The sequence below is a fragment of the Solanum stenotomum genome, chromosome 5 (genome assembly GCF_019186545.1).
Source record: "Solanum stenotomum isolate F172 chromosome 5, ASM1918654v1, whole genome shotgun sequence".
Classification (NCBI taxonomy): Eukaryota; Viridiplantae; Streptophyta; class Magnoliopsida; order Solanales; family Solanaceae; genus Solanum; species Solanum stenotomum.
The window spans coordinates 21,083,946-21,100,420 of record NC_064286.1 but is presented as its reverse complement, the minus strand read 5'-3'; the positions used below and the strand labels follow the sequence as shown (position 1 = coordinate 21,100,420).

General features: G+C 35.6%; 1 protein-coding gene across 2 annotated transcripts in view; it reads right to left on the bottom strand.

Annotated features, from left to right (window-relative positions):
* Positions 1-9,037: 9,037 nt before the first annotated feature.
* LOC125864712 (lon protease homolog 1, mitochondrial-like) overlaps positions 9,038-16,475 on the bottom strand; it is a 39,787-nt gene continuing 32,349 nt past the window's right edge. The window contains exons 17-21 of one of the 2 annotated variants that reach the window (XR_007446263.1): positions 11,917-12,018; positions 11,496-11,735; positions 10,036-10,545; positions 9,453-9,830; positions 9,038-9,363 (exon numbers count right to left, since the gene is read on the bottom strand). Coding sequence is in view for 1 of the 2 variants with exons in the window: in XM_049544759.1 (XP_049400716.1) it covers positions 9,669-9,830; positions 10,036-10,545; positions 11,496-11,735; positions 11,917-12,018 (1,014 nt within the window). In the remaining variant the exon portion in view is untranslated. Of the gene's footprint in view, positions 9,364-9,448; positions 9,831-10,035; positions 10,546-11,495; positions 11,736-11,916; positions 12,019-16,475 lie in introns of those variants that run through there. The other variant, XM_049544759.1, reaches the window with a different exon arrangement.

Below are 16,475 nucleotides of genomic sequence, written 5' to 3'. Positions count from 1 at the left end.
CTAATTTAATCGCACCTCTACTTAGAAAGCTGGCAACTATTTGGGCAGACATGTGTCACACTGACATTTTACCAATGGATACCTATGGCTTTCAAGTGAAACATCGGTCAAAGGTTGAGGAATAGTGAAGTTTCTTGCCTCACCAGTGTTGCACCTGCAAAATACAGGGCAACCATTGTGAAGTGCAGGTACTTCAGAGTCACCAACATGACCAAAATTGGTCCAAATTCAACCCAACAATTCATAAATCGATTCCAATGGGTACTTAGACTTCCCCAAAGGATTCACAAGGCAATTTCATACAACTTTTAATGATTTCTTAAGAATGACGTCAACCCGTCTATTATTGGGAATCTTCAATCACACATTCAGCTAATTTAAATAATTTAAGAACTCTTATTCTCAATTTCATCCTTACCACAAGATCAAAATACTCAAATCAGATCATTAATAAATAGCAATGCTACTCATTCACAAAATTTATAAAACTGAAGAGTAATCGACTTTGGGCCAAAACATGAAATTTAAAATTGATTTCATGAACATAGATGCATAGGGAATCATGATAATAGCTTAAACCCATGAATCTGAAAGAGTACATAGGAGGAACTAATACCTCAAACTGAAACTGGATCAAAGGGAAAGAGATGGGATACTTGGATATCATACCGTCTTCGACCTCCCAAGTAGACCCTCAACTAACTTATTACTCCAAAGAACTTTCACAGAAGCAACTTTTTTGTTTCTCAACTTCTGGACTTGCAGTCTAATATCTCAACCAGAACCTCTTCATATGAAAGACTTTTTTTCCCGCCAACACTCTCTGATGACACTAGTGAAGTAGGACCACCAAGACACTTCTTCAACAAGGAAACATGAAATACGGGATGCACCGATGCTTAATCTGAAGGCAAATCTAACTCATAAGCTACATTATTGAAACGTCTCAAAATCTGATATGGGCCTATATAACAGGGACTGAGTTTCCCTTTCTTTCTCAATCTCATCAAACCTTTCATAGGTGAGATTTATAAAATATCCCAATCATCATCAGTGAATTATATATCTCTCCTTCTCACATCCTCATAAGATTTCTATCGACTCTGAGTCGTTCTCAATCTATCCCTTATAAGTCAAACTTTCTCCATCACCACATGAACTAACTTGGGCCCTATCAAACAGACCTCACCAACTTTAAACCAACCAATATGAGATCTACACTTCCTACCATAGAGAGCCTCAAAAGAAGCCATCTGAATACTTGAGTAATAACTATTATTATAGGCAAACTCAATCAAAGGCAAGTGATCATCCTAATTACCTTTAAAGTCAATCACACAAGCTCTCAACATATCTTCCAAAGTCTGAATAGTTCATTCTGCTTGACCATCAGTCTGCAGGTGAAAAGTTGTGCTAAGTTTAACTTGAGTACCAAGTCCTTTCTGAAAAAAGATCTCCAAAACTGAGAAGTGAACTGGGTTCCTATGTCTGAAATGATGGATAAAGGCACTCTATGCAACTTAACCATCTCCCTAATATAGAACCTAGCATAATCTTCAGTTGAATACGACATACTTATGGGAAGAAAATGCACAGACATAGTCATTCCATCTACAATAATCTAAATAGAATCATGTTGTCGACAAGTGCGTGGTGAACCCATAATAAAGTCCACATTCAAATCTTCCCACTTCCAAGTAGGAATGTTAATATCTTGAGTCATACCTTCCAATTTCTGATACTCAACTTTTACTTGTTGGTAATTTGGACACTTAGCCACAAATCCCGCAATATTCTTTTCATCCCATTCCACCAATAGACTTCCCGTAGATTACGATACATCTTATTGGCTTCCTGGTGAATAGAATACCAAAAAATATGAGCTTATAATAATAATTGTTGCCTAAAATCATCAATATTTGGAACACACAAATGAGCTTGGTATCAAAGAACACATTTTCCCTCTTGGGAGAAAGTCTCAATAGCTTTTTCTGAAACTGAATTCTTCAATTCAATTAAATTCGGATTATTATCTTGATTTTCCTTAACATCTGACACAGGAGACGATTCTGAACCATTTTGCACAATAACACCACCATCCTCTAAATCAACCATACAAACTCCCAAATAGGACAATATATGAACATCACAAACCAACTTTTTCTTATCATCCTCAATGTGAGCAACATTGTGCATGGATAATCTGCTAAAAGCATCGGCTACCACATTTGCCTTACCCAGATTATAAAGAATGCTCATATAATAATACTTAAACAATTTAAGTCACATCATTTGTTGAAGATTCAAATCCTTTTGGTTAAACACATCTACATGAACACCATAGAAATAATGTTTCCATATCTTCAAGGCAAACATCACCGCCGCCAACTCCAAAAGACATAACTAAGAATTCATAGTGACCATACCGAGTACTAAAGTCTTTCTTCGAAATGTCATATTCTCTCATTTTAAGTTGATGATAACCCGACCTGAGGTCAATATTATAGAAGAAACTAGCACCCTGAAGCTGATCGAATAAATTATCAATCCTTTGGATGATATACTTATTCTTGAGTTGTGAATTGTTTCAATTGTCGATAGCCAATACACATTATGAGGGAACCATCTTTCTTACGAATAAAGATAACTGGAGCACCATATGGAGAAATACTCGGTCTAGTGAAACCCTTATCCAAAAGGTCATTTAACTGATCTTTCAACTCCTTAAGTTCGGTTAGAGTCATTTTGTAAGGAGACATAGAGATAGGCTCGATATCTGGTATTATGATCTAAGAGTCCTATCTATGGATCATAGAAAGTCCTACGGGTCGTAGAAGGGCATTCGTAGAACTTGAGTTGAATTTTGGGGATTTAAAGTTTCTGAAGTTTGACCTACGGGTGAACAAGACAAATCCTAGGATATTTGATGGGTCATAGGACTGATAGGTATAGTCTATTCCGAGAAATGGTTTGAGACCTCATGTCTACAAAAGAGTTTGACGGGTCGTAGAGCTTTATATGGGTTATAGGAGGTACACGTAGAAGTGATCCAGACTTAGTATAATTTTGGGCTTGAACTTGGGTTCTATGGACCGTAGAATGGTCGACAGACCATAAAATAATTCCATGGAAGTTGAATGGATATTTAGGCCCCCATAAGTAATTCTATGGTTGACAAGTACGATCCATAGGAAGTCTTATGGACCGTAGGTTACTCTGGCAGATTTTAAATAAGGGTTTTTTGGTATTTTCTACCCAACTAACTCCTAAACTATGTCATATTGGACCTATAACTACACCTATAACCGTTTTAACCCATCAAAATCAAACCTTATTATCTCATTCACTTAATTCTAAAAAATCTCTCAAGTCTTCTTCCCCAAATTCTCTCTCAACCTCTCAAGGTTGAAGTTAGGACTTCAAGCTTCAAGGTTTTATTATCCATTGCTTTTGGGCTTTGATTATCAAGGTATGTGAGAATTCACCAATGAATTACTTTCATCCATTGGGTCCCAAAAGAATCTCAAATTCCTAAATTGACTTCACCCAATTTCATTAGGGTTTCATGGAAATCTCCATGGATCTTATTGATTATGATTCAATTGTCTATTTTCAATCTTATTATGCATGATTTGATGTAATTACATGGTTTTCAATTGACTTCATATGAATCCATATTTTTTACTTGATTATGAATTGGGGAAGATGAATTTAGATGGGATTTGAGGAATTCTGAATTGGGGGAAGAGAGAATTGGGGAAGATGAATGTGGATGAGATTTGGGAATTTGAGTGAATGAGAAAGTTGGGGTAGTTTTAGGGGTAGAAGAGTAGTTATAGGACATAAAACTAGGGTCAAAACGACATAGTATATGTATCAAATGCATTGAAAATACCCAAATACCCTTAAGAAATAACTGTTGGAGGAGCCTACTGTTTGGACCTACGGGCAGTAGAAATACCTACGGACCGTACTGGTCAACCATAGGTCGAGTTACTGGTACCTAAAATTGGCCAACTTCCTATGACACAATTCTACGAATCGTCTAACTTCCTATGGTCCATAGACCTCACTTTGAACTAGAAAATGTTTACTAAGTCTGGAATACCCCTATGGAACCCATCTACAACTCATCCAAATTTCTACGGCTTGCCTTGTTCATTCGTAGGTCAAACTTCAAAAATTTAAAATTTCAAAAACTCAACACAACTCCTTCCTATGGACCGTTCAATTTCCTACGGTTCGCAAAAAGGACTCATAGTCACTATCTCAGTGCCAAAAATCAGAATTTTCCCTTTCCTTTCTACTTTCCAATTTCTGAGGTGTTACATCATGTATATCATGCTTAAAGTTCTCATATAATCATGCCTATGTTTTTATTCATCTTCCCATACTTAGTACATCAATGTACTACTACATACTTATGCCTATAATATTTTATAATTTAGGATCCGACGCTTCTCCTCGTACACGTGCTTAGATCGGGATTGCTTAGTTTGACACTTGGATTGGTGAGTTCCCATTCTTCGAGGACCACACCTTTGATATTTTAGTATTTTAGTTGCCTTTTTTTTCAGACTTCTACGTGGTGTATGGGTTACGTCCCAACCACTCTTATGATGTTAGAAAGGCTTGGAAGGCACCGTTTTGTATTCCGCACTTATGATCAAATTCCTTATATGATATGAGACTTTTATTGCTTATTCTCTCTTGTTGTATTTATTTTACATCATGTTTATGTCAAGTGGCTTGTTTAGGGCCTCTCTTGGTCTTATTCGACATGTCACATCTAAGTGTACTTTGGGTCGTGACATGGAAGAAGGTCAACTCCAAAGTGGATTTACCTTTTGGGAGGAACTCTAGGAAGATCATCAAGAAATACTTCTGAAAACTTATCAACATTAGAAAATGACTCAAGAGTAGGGGTTTCAGAATTCGTATCCCTAACCCAAACTTGATGATAGATGCACCCCTTAGAAATCATATTTTTGGCCTTAAGGCGTGAGATAAACTGACTTATAAGTGCTAAATTACTACTTTTTCACTATATGAATGGTTCATTCGGAAACTAAAACCTAACCATTTGGGTTATACAATCAGTAAGTCTGAAAACATTTTAATACAATGACCAAATAAGCATAATATAAATCTGATCATATGATTTCATAAAACATAGTACAGGGTCATGTATTCTAATGTCTTAAGAGTATATCGATATAAATTAATCTGCTTTGAAGGTACGATAGTTAGTATTGGTATTCCCATGGACTATAAATAGAAAATTTATTGAAGCGCAATGAAACTATTCATCGAGAAAAATAAAAATTACATAACACATACGGAGTTAAAACTCATTATAAATTTGTATGAAATATCATCACCCACCAAAAAATCTTTCATTATCAAATATACACAATTGTTTGTTGCCTTTATTTTGTTCAATGCATGACACAAAAACAAACAAAATATATACAGATAAAACTTAAAAATAGATTAACCAAAATTTTTCAATATAACAAATATGAAGAAATCAAATAATATTTCAAACTTTGAATTCTAAAAGTAAATCCAAGTCGCACCTTCAATTTTTTAAAGAATTCGGCAATAATCAAAAGTTCATACCTCCTAATTTGATTAGAGTTTGCTCCAAGCCTACTTCTTTTCCATTTATAGTTGATTTGAATAATCATGAATTTGTTTGAATTGATTTACAATTTACATTTAGGTCAATCTCTTGATATCTAAAAGTGGAAGACTTTTATGTTCACTTGGACACAATTATGATTTCGAATGATTCATAGTATGAGGGTGACAATAATTTATATTTTGACTTGGACTCTGGATAATGAAATACTTTTATATTAAAAAAATGAAGAAGTTTGTAAGTTTTTCATAATTTCTTTTAATGACTTTAGGTGAAATATTAAACATTAAAAAAAAATACATAAAGTCCCCATTAAACTAGAACCTATTTTTTAAGAAGATACCTTAACTTTGCGGGAGGGTCTAAATAATTTTATATTGGTATTAATCTACCATTTATGGCCATCTGGAAGCGAAAGTTAGGAGAGTGGGAAAGATGAACTAAGATATTTTTTATTTTCTTCTCTTTTTATTATACTCTCATTTTTATATTCCTTTCCTGTTTTTCAAATTTTCTTTTCTTTTCAATTTTTTGTTTCTTCGGTCTTGTTCGACGACATTGATAGTTATTTTCATTGTCTTCTTTGACTTTTTTAAATAGGAATGATAAGAAGGTAATACAAATAATAAGAAAACACAAAGAGGGAGATGGTTGCTCTTGACCACCATTCTTTCGGGTGAAAATGTGTTTTTCAACGATAAAGATATGCTTGTGGACTGCATTGGTAATAGAATTCATCGTTGGTGTTTAATTTTTTTAATAAAGATGATGAAAAGATAATAAAAGTCAGAGAACAAATGGTGAGGACTGCTAGTCACCATTTTATCCAGTGAAAAAATATTTTTTCGACGATAAAAAATGTCATATTTCCTCCACTTCTATGGTCCCACCCAGAACAGTATTAATTGATGTGAGTTTGAAATAATCACAAATTAGATTTCGTAACAATATCCATCTTGCTTAAGCATCTATCACTTTTCCTTTTCTTTTTCTTTTTGTGTTGGAGAGGATTAGAGAAAGGGAAGAAGCAGGTGGGGAGGGGAGGGGAGGATTTTGGATTTATTTTTTTCTTTTATAAAAAGTTAGTCTTTTTCTCTTTTTATTTTTTAAATTTATGGTATTTTAACACGTGGAAATCAAGGATTAGTGTGTGACATCACTTCCTTTCTTAAAAGTGGGGCAGATAAAAAATGAGGCAATAGTATTATTTTAAAATTATTCAGGGGGGTCATAGGACCCCGCAAAGTTTATGTGTCGTTTAGAAAAAATAGGTACTAATTTAATGGGGACTAGAGAAAATACATAATTATCTCATTAAACTAGGATACTTTTTTAAAAAAGACACTTAAACTTTACAAGGTTCCTAGTACCCCACTGAACAATTTAAAGTAATATATATAAATATCTCATTTTTAGTCAATTATAAGAAAGAAGGTGCAAGCACGCACCAATTATTGCTTGCCATGTGTCAATATTTACCTAATTTCCTAATCTTTGTTTTTGTTTATATTTTTTCCTTATTTCCTCAGTTTTAATTATTTATTTTCCTTTTCTTCATCAATTTTGGGTTGTATTTGTAAAATCCAAAATTCTCTCTTCAGGCTTAGATGAGATAATTTTTACTTGGTCTGAACATAATTTCAGTTCCGTAATTGATTAGAGATCACTTGAAATCATTCTTTTCTTCAACGTCGTCATCTTCTTTCATCCGGTGAAAAATATTTTTTCGACGATAAAAAATGACATTTTTCCTCCTATGGTCCCACCCAGAACAGTATTAATTGATGTGAGCTTGAAATAATCGCAAATTAGATTTCATAACAATGGCACTCATCTTGCTTAATCGTCTGTTACTCTTCTTCTTTTTTTCTTTTTCTTTTTCTTTTTGTGTTGGAGAGGATTAGGAAAAGGGAAGAAGCAGGTGGGCGGGACGGGGAGGATTTTGGATTTTTTTTTTTTTTTATAAAAGGTTAGCCTTTTTCTTTTTTTATTTTTTAAATTTATGGTATTTTAACACGTGGCAATCAAGAATTGGTGTGTGACATCACTTTCTTTCTTAAAAGTGGGGTAAATAAAAAAATGAGGCAATAGTATTATTTTAAAAACATTCATGGGGTCATAGAACCCGACAAAGTTTATGTGTCTTCTAAAAAGATAGGTACTAATTTAATGGGAACTAGAGAAAATACATAATTATCTCATTCGACTATGACACTTTATTTAAAAAGACACTAAAACATTATAAGGTTCCTAGTACCCCACTGAACAATTTAAAGTGATAAAAATATCTCATTTTACAGTCAATTATAAGAAAGAAGGTGCAAACACGCACTTATTACTGCTTGCCACGTGTCAATTTTACCTAATTTCCTAATCTTTATTTTTGTTTATATTTTTTTCCTTATTTTCTTAGTTTTAATTCTTTAATTTCCTTGTCTTCATCAATTCTAGGTTGTATTTGAAAAAAACGGAAATTCTCTCTTCAGGATTAGATGAGATAATTTTTACTTGGTCTTAACATAATTTCAATTCCGTAATTGATTAGAGGTCACTTGAAATCGTTCTTTCTTCAACGTCTCCATCATCTTTCTCTTCAACGTTGCCATCATCTTTTTGGTGCTTCTCACCCACACCAATCAAGAAGGAGGAGAAGAAATCTGAGGATAAAACAACAAATTTGTCATCTCTATTGCAAAGGAAATTAACTAATTGTCAATGAAATTTTTACCAGTGACAAAACAAAAAAGGTGTTTTCTTTGATGAACTGAGATTGTGTTATTCAGTGACAACTGACTGTCTCCGTCGAAATTCAATCCGAATGCAAAACAAAAAGAGAGAAATAAAGAAAAAAAAACTTGAAGCCATTGCCATATCCTTCGGTGGTGAAGCTTAGGAAGGAGAAGAAGAAAAACTTAACTATAAAATAAAAGATTATCCATATGTTATTTAATAAAGAATATTGCAAAAAAAAAGTTTAATCTTATATTTTTTTTATTTTCACGCTCTTAAGGTGAGTGATATACTCTGTATTAAATGCTGAAAAAGGGTTCAATAATTTCACATTAAACTAGAATAGGGGTGTATTAGGACCCGCAAAATTTGAGTATCTTTTTTTTTTTAAAAAAAAAAGACCTTACTTTAATGGAGTAATTATGTACTTTTCTCTTTATACTAATCCTTTCTTTATTAAACTACTTAATTATGTATCACAATAATGTAACTCATACGAACTTACTGAAAGTATGAATTTTTAGTATCCATAATATTTGGATACCCAGCATTCAACACCTATATGAAACGAAAACATTAATTCTACACCTAAACAAATTCTAATCCTTATATCAGGAATACTAATCCTTAAAATATGGAAGGAATATTAAATTACATTAACCAAATAAAATTAAATAATAATTTGAGAAAAATGGTGAAAAGATTATTGTCTAAAGCAAAGTCTTTTAATGAATGGCAAAAAGTTCAAACAAGATTTCTGTGGACCTTTATGCTTTTAATATAGGATAGATAGATAGATAGATATAAGATTAACAAATTTGAGCATGAGCACAACAGATGATAATTAATTGATGAAATCATCAGTGTCATGCTTGCACACTGGTCGCTGATTAGACAGCTAACATAAAGAACAACTGCCCAACGTCAACAAAACCTAAGAAAAGGTTTCTTTTGTGTTCTCTGTCTCTTCCCTTCTTTTGTATCTTTGCCTGTAAGATGAAGAGGTCATAAATCTTTATTCAAGAAACTTTAACAGTGGGTGGAGTCTAATAAATTAGAGACTTCCGTCAAATCTTACCTTTATTCTTGGCAAAAGGTAAAATTTATCTCCTTGAGATATATGAATTATGTGATACGATGGTGTGTGAAAAAAATCAAAGTTGCTTGTTGTGACAAGGAGCAAAACAAAACTACATCTCCGGGAATAAGGACCAGAATGAATGAGATGGCGAACTCAGCCTACTGCTGGACAATTCGTCTCCAAGAGCAACTTAAATATTCTATACTATAGCTGTCAAAATGCCAAATCATATATTTGCTTGTACTCATCCACAAAGTGTACATCAAGGCCTTCCTTGACATTAGGAGCAAGCTCGTCAAAATCTCTTCGATTAGCTGAAGGGAATATTATAGTTTTCACATCACTTCGCCGTGCTGCTATGGTTTTCTCCTTGACCTAATATTGAACCAAAAAGGTAAAGTTTTTGTAAATCCAGCGCACTTCATAAGATGTACCCAACACTCATGAATCCTCTTAATGATGGTCAAAATGAAAAGACCACTCTTGTGTAAACATATAGACACGGGAAAATAATCAAGCAAAAAGACCATAAAAGACAAAAATCAATGAAAAATAGAAAGAGTAAGAATCGTTAACATACCCCGCCGATGGGAAGAATTTTTCCAGTTAGCGTGACTTCCCCGGTCATTGCCAGGTAAGGTTTAACAGGCTTTTTCATGGCAAGAGACAACAAGGATGTTATCATAGTACAACCAGCACTAGGGCCATCCTTAGGGGTAGAACCCGCAGGAACATGAAGATGAAGCTTACTATTTGCAAAGAAGTGGTTATCAGGCTCCTTCTCCTGCAAAATGATCCTGGAAACCGTATGGGCAATTTGGGCACTTTCTTTCATAACGTCGCCTAGTTGTCCTGTTACATTGAGAGCCCCTTTTCCTTCTCCTTGCTCCACCAAAGACGTTTCTATATAGAGTGTTGAGCCACCCATTGAAGTCCAAGCAAGACCCATCACAACTCCAACTGGGGTCTGATCATATATGCGCTCAGCATGGAAAATAGGTTTGCCAACATAATCAGCTAGGTTTGGTGAGTCCACAACCACTTTTTCTATTGTTTTACTTGCTTCACTTTCTGTAACTTCCTCAACTTCCTGAGTTTCCAGTTAAGATCACAACCACCGTAACCAAAAGTCAGTTGCACAAATACAATGATCATTAAATAATTGAAAGCATAGATTATGTAAACCCCAAGTATAAATCATGCAACATAAGAAAAAAAAAGACGTTATTCACTAGCAGCTTAATTTGCAGAATTCTAGAAAATTTTCTCAGTACAGACAAATATGAGGAGAAATGTAACATCAAACACAACAAAGTATGTGTGTGCGCGGCCTATTTTATATTGAAACAAACAACTTTAAGCAAAGATATCCAAACATTTTGGCCCAACTTATTAAAATGAATGTAACTATCAAATATAATTAGTCAGATTGAAGTAACCTCTCCATCCCCAAAGAATTTGCTTTTAAACCACTAATCTGTTTAGTGTATGATATTAAGAGGGTGTTTGGACTGGCTTTTTTTAAGTAGCTTATAAGCCATAAGTTGGTCATACGAAACTTTTGCCTTATAACTTTTTTTTGTACTTTTTTTACCTAAAAGTAGGTGCTTAAAACACTTTTTGTCTTTCCCAAACACCTCCAAAAACAAAAAGGAGCTTAAAAGCCAAAAACTACTTGAAATAAGCCAATCCAAACACCCCCTAAATGCAAATCATGCATAGATACCTTTTTCAGATACAAGTCAGAAGTAGTCGTACAAATGAATACCACATGCTTTCCTTGCTGGTTTGGTCTTATATAATTGTCAGACAAGTGACCTCTTACATTGCATCTATTAACCAACATTTGATCAAACATGGCACAATAAGACAAGGTATAAAAGACACGTCTTCTGTGCATACAAAACTAACCTATTTATACCTTAAGCATAGATGAAAGCTGTCAAATATATTGTAGCATGCATAATTGCAACTGGCAAGAATCACCTGTAGTAGAACAATTAGAGCATTAAATAATGCCTTTTAATATTTTCCATTTACCTGTAAATGAGTATCTTCATCAATAGGCTTCTGCATTTGGTTTACTGGTGCTTCCAGAGATTCAGCAACATTTTCAGAGGGCTTGTCATCATTGGTACCCTCTACAGACTTAGCTCCAGCCTGAGTTTCTTCCTTAGACTTGATTTCGTCTGATATATGGACAGATTCTGCTTTTACCTCATTTACCCCTGCATTCTGGGGCTCAATCTTGCCATCCTTCCTAACAAGCTTTAGAGCTATCTGGAAAACCAAGAATAGAATGTGAGGACTGAGAAGTATCAGAGCATGAAAATGATTTCCAAGTGTTTGTGTTGTTGCATTACATTAAATAATCATCCACTTTTCTTCAAAAGTTCACTATGCATCAAATTCAGACAATGCAACTAAGATGTTTTAAACAAAAGAGTACAGATAACAGAACCTTGCGATAAATCTTTTCAATTTGCTTCTGCAGATTGCGAACACCGGCTTCTCTACAGTAATTTTCTATTAAAGCGAGAAGAGCTGCATCAGTCACTTCAACCTGAAATAAGGAATTCATGAAGCCAATATCATTAGCTTGTTTGCAAGCAATACTTCAGTGTAACTTGTTTACATGAAAACCAGTATCAAGGCATCCACCGGAACTCCGGAAGTACTAAAATCACATCCACTAACTGTCACAATAATTATACATGTTGAAAGATTTAAACCAAACATCAACAATTCATCCCTTCAAATTTTGCAATCAATTACTAACATAATGTTTGCACACTTAATTCCCCAACTTGAGTTCAAATTCTCTACATCTGAGAGACTGCCAGTTACCACGTGAAAATCCTGAGAGAGAGAGAGAGAGAGGTGACATATACACGAACTCAAACTCTGAATCTTTTCCACTTGATACCATATCAACTCGAACAATTTACAGGAGTATCCGGAAGTTAGCATTTCCAGTAAAATGGTACCCGAAGTGATTACCTATCCTGCTGTGTTTTCCATTAGCTAAGCATAAAGCTATTACTACTACAACAACCAACCCAGTGAAATTCACAGGTGGGGTCTGGGGAAGCACAAAGCTACTACTGTGTCATGAAAAAAGTACCAGCAGCCTATAATGCTGCTTTAAAATCTGAACTCATTTTATCCGCTCTAGAAGGCCACGACTAACAAAGGTATCCACAAGCCCTCCCAGATATCAATTGATTAACTTCTGACACCCATATTTAAGGTGAAAAATATGTTCTGTTTTTTTTTCCACCAAAGATTCATATGGCATTTACCTCAACTAAAACAGAATTTGAAAAAGCTAAATATAAGGTTCCCCAAATTACATTAATCTCATCTTTAAGACGATGGGAGAAAATACCTACTGCAGTCATTGTATAATAGAGATTGCACTACCATGAGGGCACCAATTCAATTGCTTTTTTCCCTGGGATAACAATGGTGTCTACGCCAACTTGCATGCACCTCAACTATTCGAATTGATACTTGCATCCCTTCAATTACCTTATTAATTATTTAAAATCCACCCAGAAACCAGTCAAGCACAATAAAATAATTTTACGTCCACAGTCAAAGTAGTCAAAAGCAAAAACCAGAGTAAAAGCTAGGTGGGGCTCTAAGGCCTATGCCGTAACGAAGAGAAGTAATAATGAAAACAATAACACACAAATCTTAAGTCTTAGGTCCTTAAAAAATGCTCCCATGCACGTTTTCCAAAGTTATTCTAACCAAGTAGCATCTTTTCCAAGAATGCTAGCCGGCAACATGGCAGGAACTTAACTTGGTTTTTGTGATAATTGTTAACAACTTCTAATTTAGATGGACGACGACATCATATATTTTGCAGTAGGGTTCAAATCATATGATATTTCCAGAAGAGGAGCTGAGCCATCCGAATGGACAGCGAGAAATTTTTATCAGGAGAACATCCTTCAGCAAGAAGATGATGAGATGGCTTTGTGAGTCCATGAAGGAGGCCTCAAAGGTCAAAGGTAACTATGTTAAAATGTGGTAGCTGGGAGCCAGTCAATTACTATTTCAAATTTGAGAATTGGTGGCTACAAACGGAGGACTTCAAAGAAAGGGTGAAGGAATGGTGGGATTATTTTTCCCGTGAAGGTAGACCTGACTACATTTTAGCTTTCAAATTAAAGGCTATAAAATATAAACTCAAGGAATAGTGCAAGACTACCCAAGGAAACTTGGGTTTGCAAAAGGCAAGTATTCTAAATCAGTTAGCTGAATTGGAGGAGATCCATAATGATCACAGCTACATAAATGAGGAAGAACAAGCCACAAAAGCATCTCTGGCTATGAAGTTTGAGGATATTGCAAGGAATGAAGAAGTGGCTTGGAGACAAGGGGTCAAGAGCCCTATGGTTGAATCAAGGGGATAGAATACAAAATATATCCACAGGTTGCAAATGCTCATAGAAGATTTAACAACATTGCTAAGTTGATAATAAGGAGAGGAGGTGATCAATCCAGCAAATACCAACAAGAAAATTGTTACCTTTTATCAGCAGATATATTCTGACTTTGAAATGTGGAGACCTCAAGGTCTAATAGGAAACTGCCCTAAGGTCAATAATGAGGATAATGTGATGTTTAAAGGTCCCTTTGAAACCCAGGAGATATGGGATAGAATGAAAGCATGTGCTGGAGACAAAGTTCCTGGGCCTAATGGTTTCTCCATGGCATTTTCAACCAGTGCTGGTACGTGATGAGTAAAGAGGTGGTAGCTGCAGTGCAGGATTTTTATGATTAAGGTAATTTTGAAAAAAACATTAATGCTACTTTAGTATCCTCGATTCTAAAAAAAATGGGAGCCTAGGAGTTGAAAGACTTCAGACCCATCAGTTTGATAGGCAGTATCTATGAGTTAATTCTAAGATTCTGTCTGAGAGATTGAAGAAAATAATACTCAAATTAGTGGACAACCAACAGGACGCTTTCATTGAATGAATATAAATCATGGATGCTGTCTTAATTGCTAATGAAGTAGTGGATACTAGAATCAGAAATAAAGAGCCTGGCGTTCTGTGCAAATTGGACATAGAGAAGAAAAGATCAGAGAAAAAAGTAAAATCATGGGTTCTAAAGAGAGAGAGACTCCTACTTCTCTCTAGAAGCTAGGAAGTTGGACAAGCAGCCTTTCAAGGAGGGTTGTTTCACTGGCACCGACATTGGATGGTGGCTGTAGAAGGCTAAAGGGACAGTTAGAACCTCGGTTCAGATTGTCTCTAGGACACAGCGGAGAGGAAAGAGTTCCTCCCGACTTGTTTGGTGAGGAAGTTCTAGAAAAGGGTAACTTCACCGGACCTGGTTTCTACTTGGGCTGCTAAAACTTTGAATGTCAATCCATGTATCAAAGTCTCTTCTATGGGAGATATTCAACCTTCCTTTTCAGATTTCCTTGCGTGTTGGAGGCTGATCGAGGTTTCAGAGAGGGAGAGAGATGGATGGAGGATAATCTGCTTAGACTCCACAGATGGTCAGAGACAATAGCGATGGAGTCCCAAAGAAGAAGAGAAGGCTCGGGGTGGTGAATATAGTGGGGTTGCCGTTACACCTCTGGTGTATTGATTTGTTTAGGAGCATTGGGGATTCGTGAGGGTGGGTTTTGGGGGCAGACTGTAGTTTGACTGATGTCTCAAGGGTAATGATTTTGGTGAGGAAAGGGGGAAGAGTTCCGGTGACTATGGTGGTGGAGAAAGTTTCAGGGTCTGGTTAACACAAGAGTTAAGCCTGGGGAGAAGGTGATAGAGAAAAAGAGGGTTGGAATACTCTGTATACGGGTGATTTTAGGCGTCATCCATCGGAAAATATGGAGTCTGTATCAGAAAAAGGTGGAGATACTTCAGAAAAGACAGGCAGTTTGAATTTGAAAAAGTTAGGGTTAAGGAAAAAAAGGCAGACGATGTGGAGCAGAACGAGTGTGCAGCTGCTGCCCCCTCGAAAAATGCCTCCAGCAAGCTCACTTCAGGTGCAAAACTGTCTGAGGAAGCAAGAAACTTATGAAGGAGAAAGTAGAAAAGGTGATCGGAGTTGGGAGTTGGGAGTTGGGAGTCCAAAGATTGCTAGTTTTACTTCAATAGCAATGTGAGCCAATTGCCAATCTTGATGCTTTGAGTTCGGAGTTGGAAAATAACAAGTTGTTCACCGTAAATGAAAAGCTTCTGGTTAGGGAAGAGATTAGTTTTCCACATATCTTGGTCTGGATTCCTAAGGTACCGAGGAAGGTGTGCTTCTTCGCGTGGTTAGCTTCTAGAGGGGCGATTTTGATGACAGAGAATCTTAGGAAATGAAAGGTCATCTGCTTGAGTTGGTGTTTCCTTTGTAAGGAGGCAAGTGAGGACGTGTACCATATTTTAGTACATTGCAAATAAGGTTTGAGGTTATGAGAGGAAAGCTTTAGATGGTTTGGAGTTTCCTGGGTTATGCCAGGATCCGTATGATCATATAAATTGGAATTATTTACTCCCTCCGTTTCAAAAAGAGTGGTCTAGTTTGACTTGACACAAAGTTTAAGAAAATAAAGAAGACTTTTGAATCTTGTGGTCCTAAATTAAAGTTATGTCAAATGTACAAAATTTCCCTTTAATCTTGTGGCCTTAAACATGCCACGTGGAAAGCTGAAATTAAAATGTTTCCAGAAAAGGAAAGGTCATTCTTTTTTAAACAGATTAAAAAGGAAAGTAGGTCATTCTTTTTTAAAGAGAGGGAGTACTAGAAATTATGAGGCACGTGGGTTTTGGACTTTTGGTGATCGATGGATAAATTGGATAAGATATTGCATTAGCACAGTCAGGTTTTTAATTCTTGTTAATGGTTATCCAGCTGAGGGTTTTCCTTCCTAGAGGGGTATAAGACAGGGTGATCAATTGTCTCCACTCTTATTCATACTAGCCATGGAAGGAATTCATGATATGCTAAAGAAGGCTCAGGAAATAAATTGGATTAGGGGGTTCAAGGTGAGTACGAAGAGTCAAA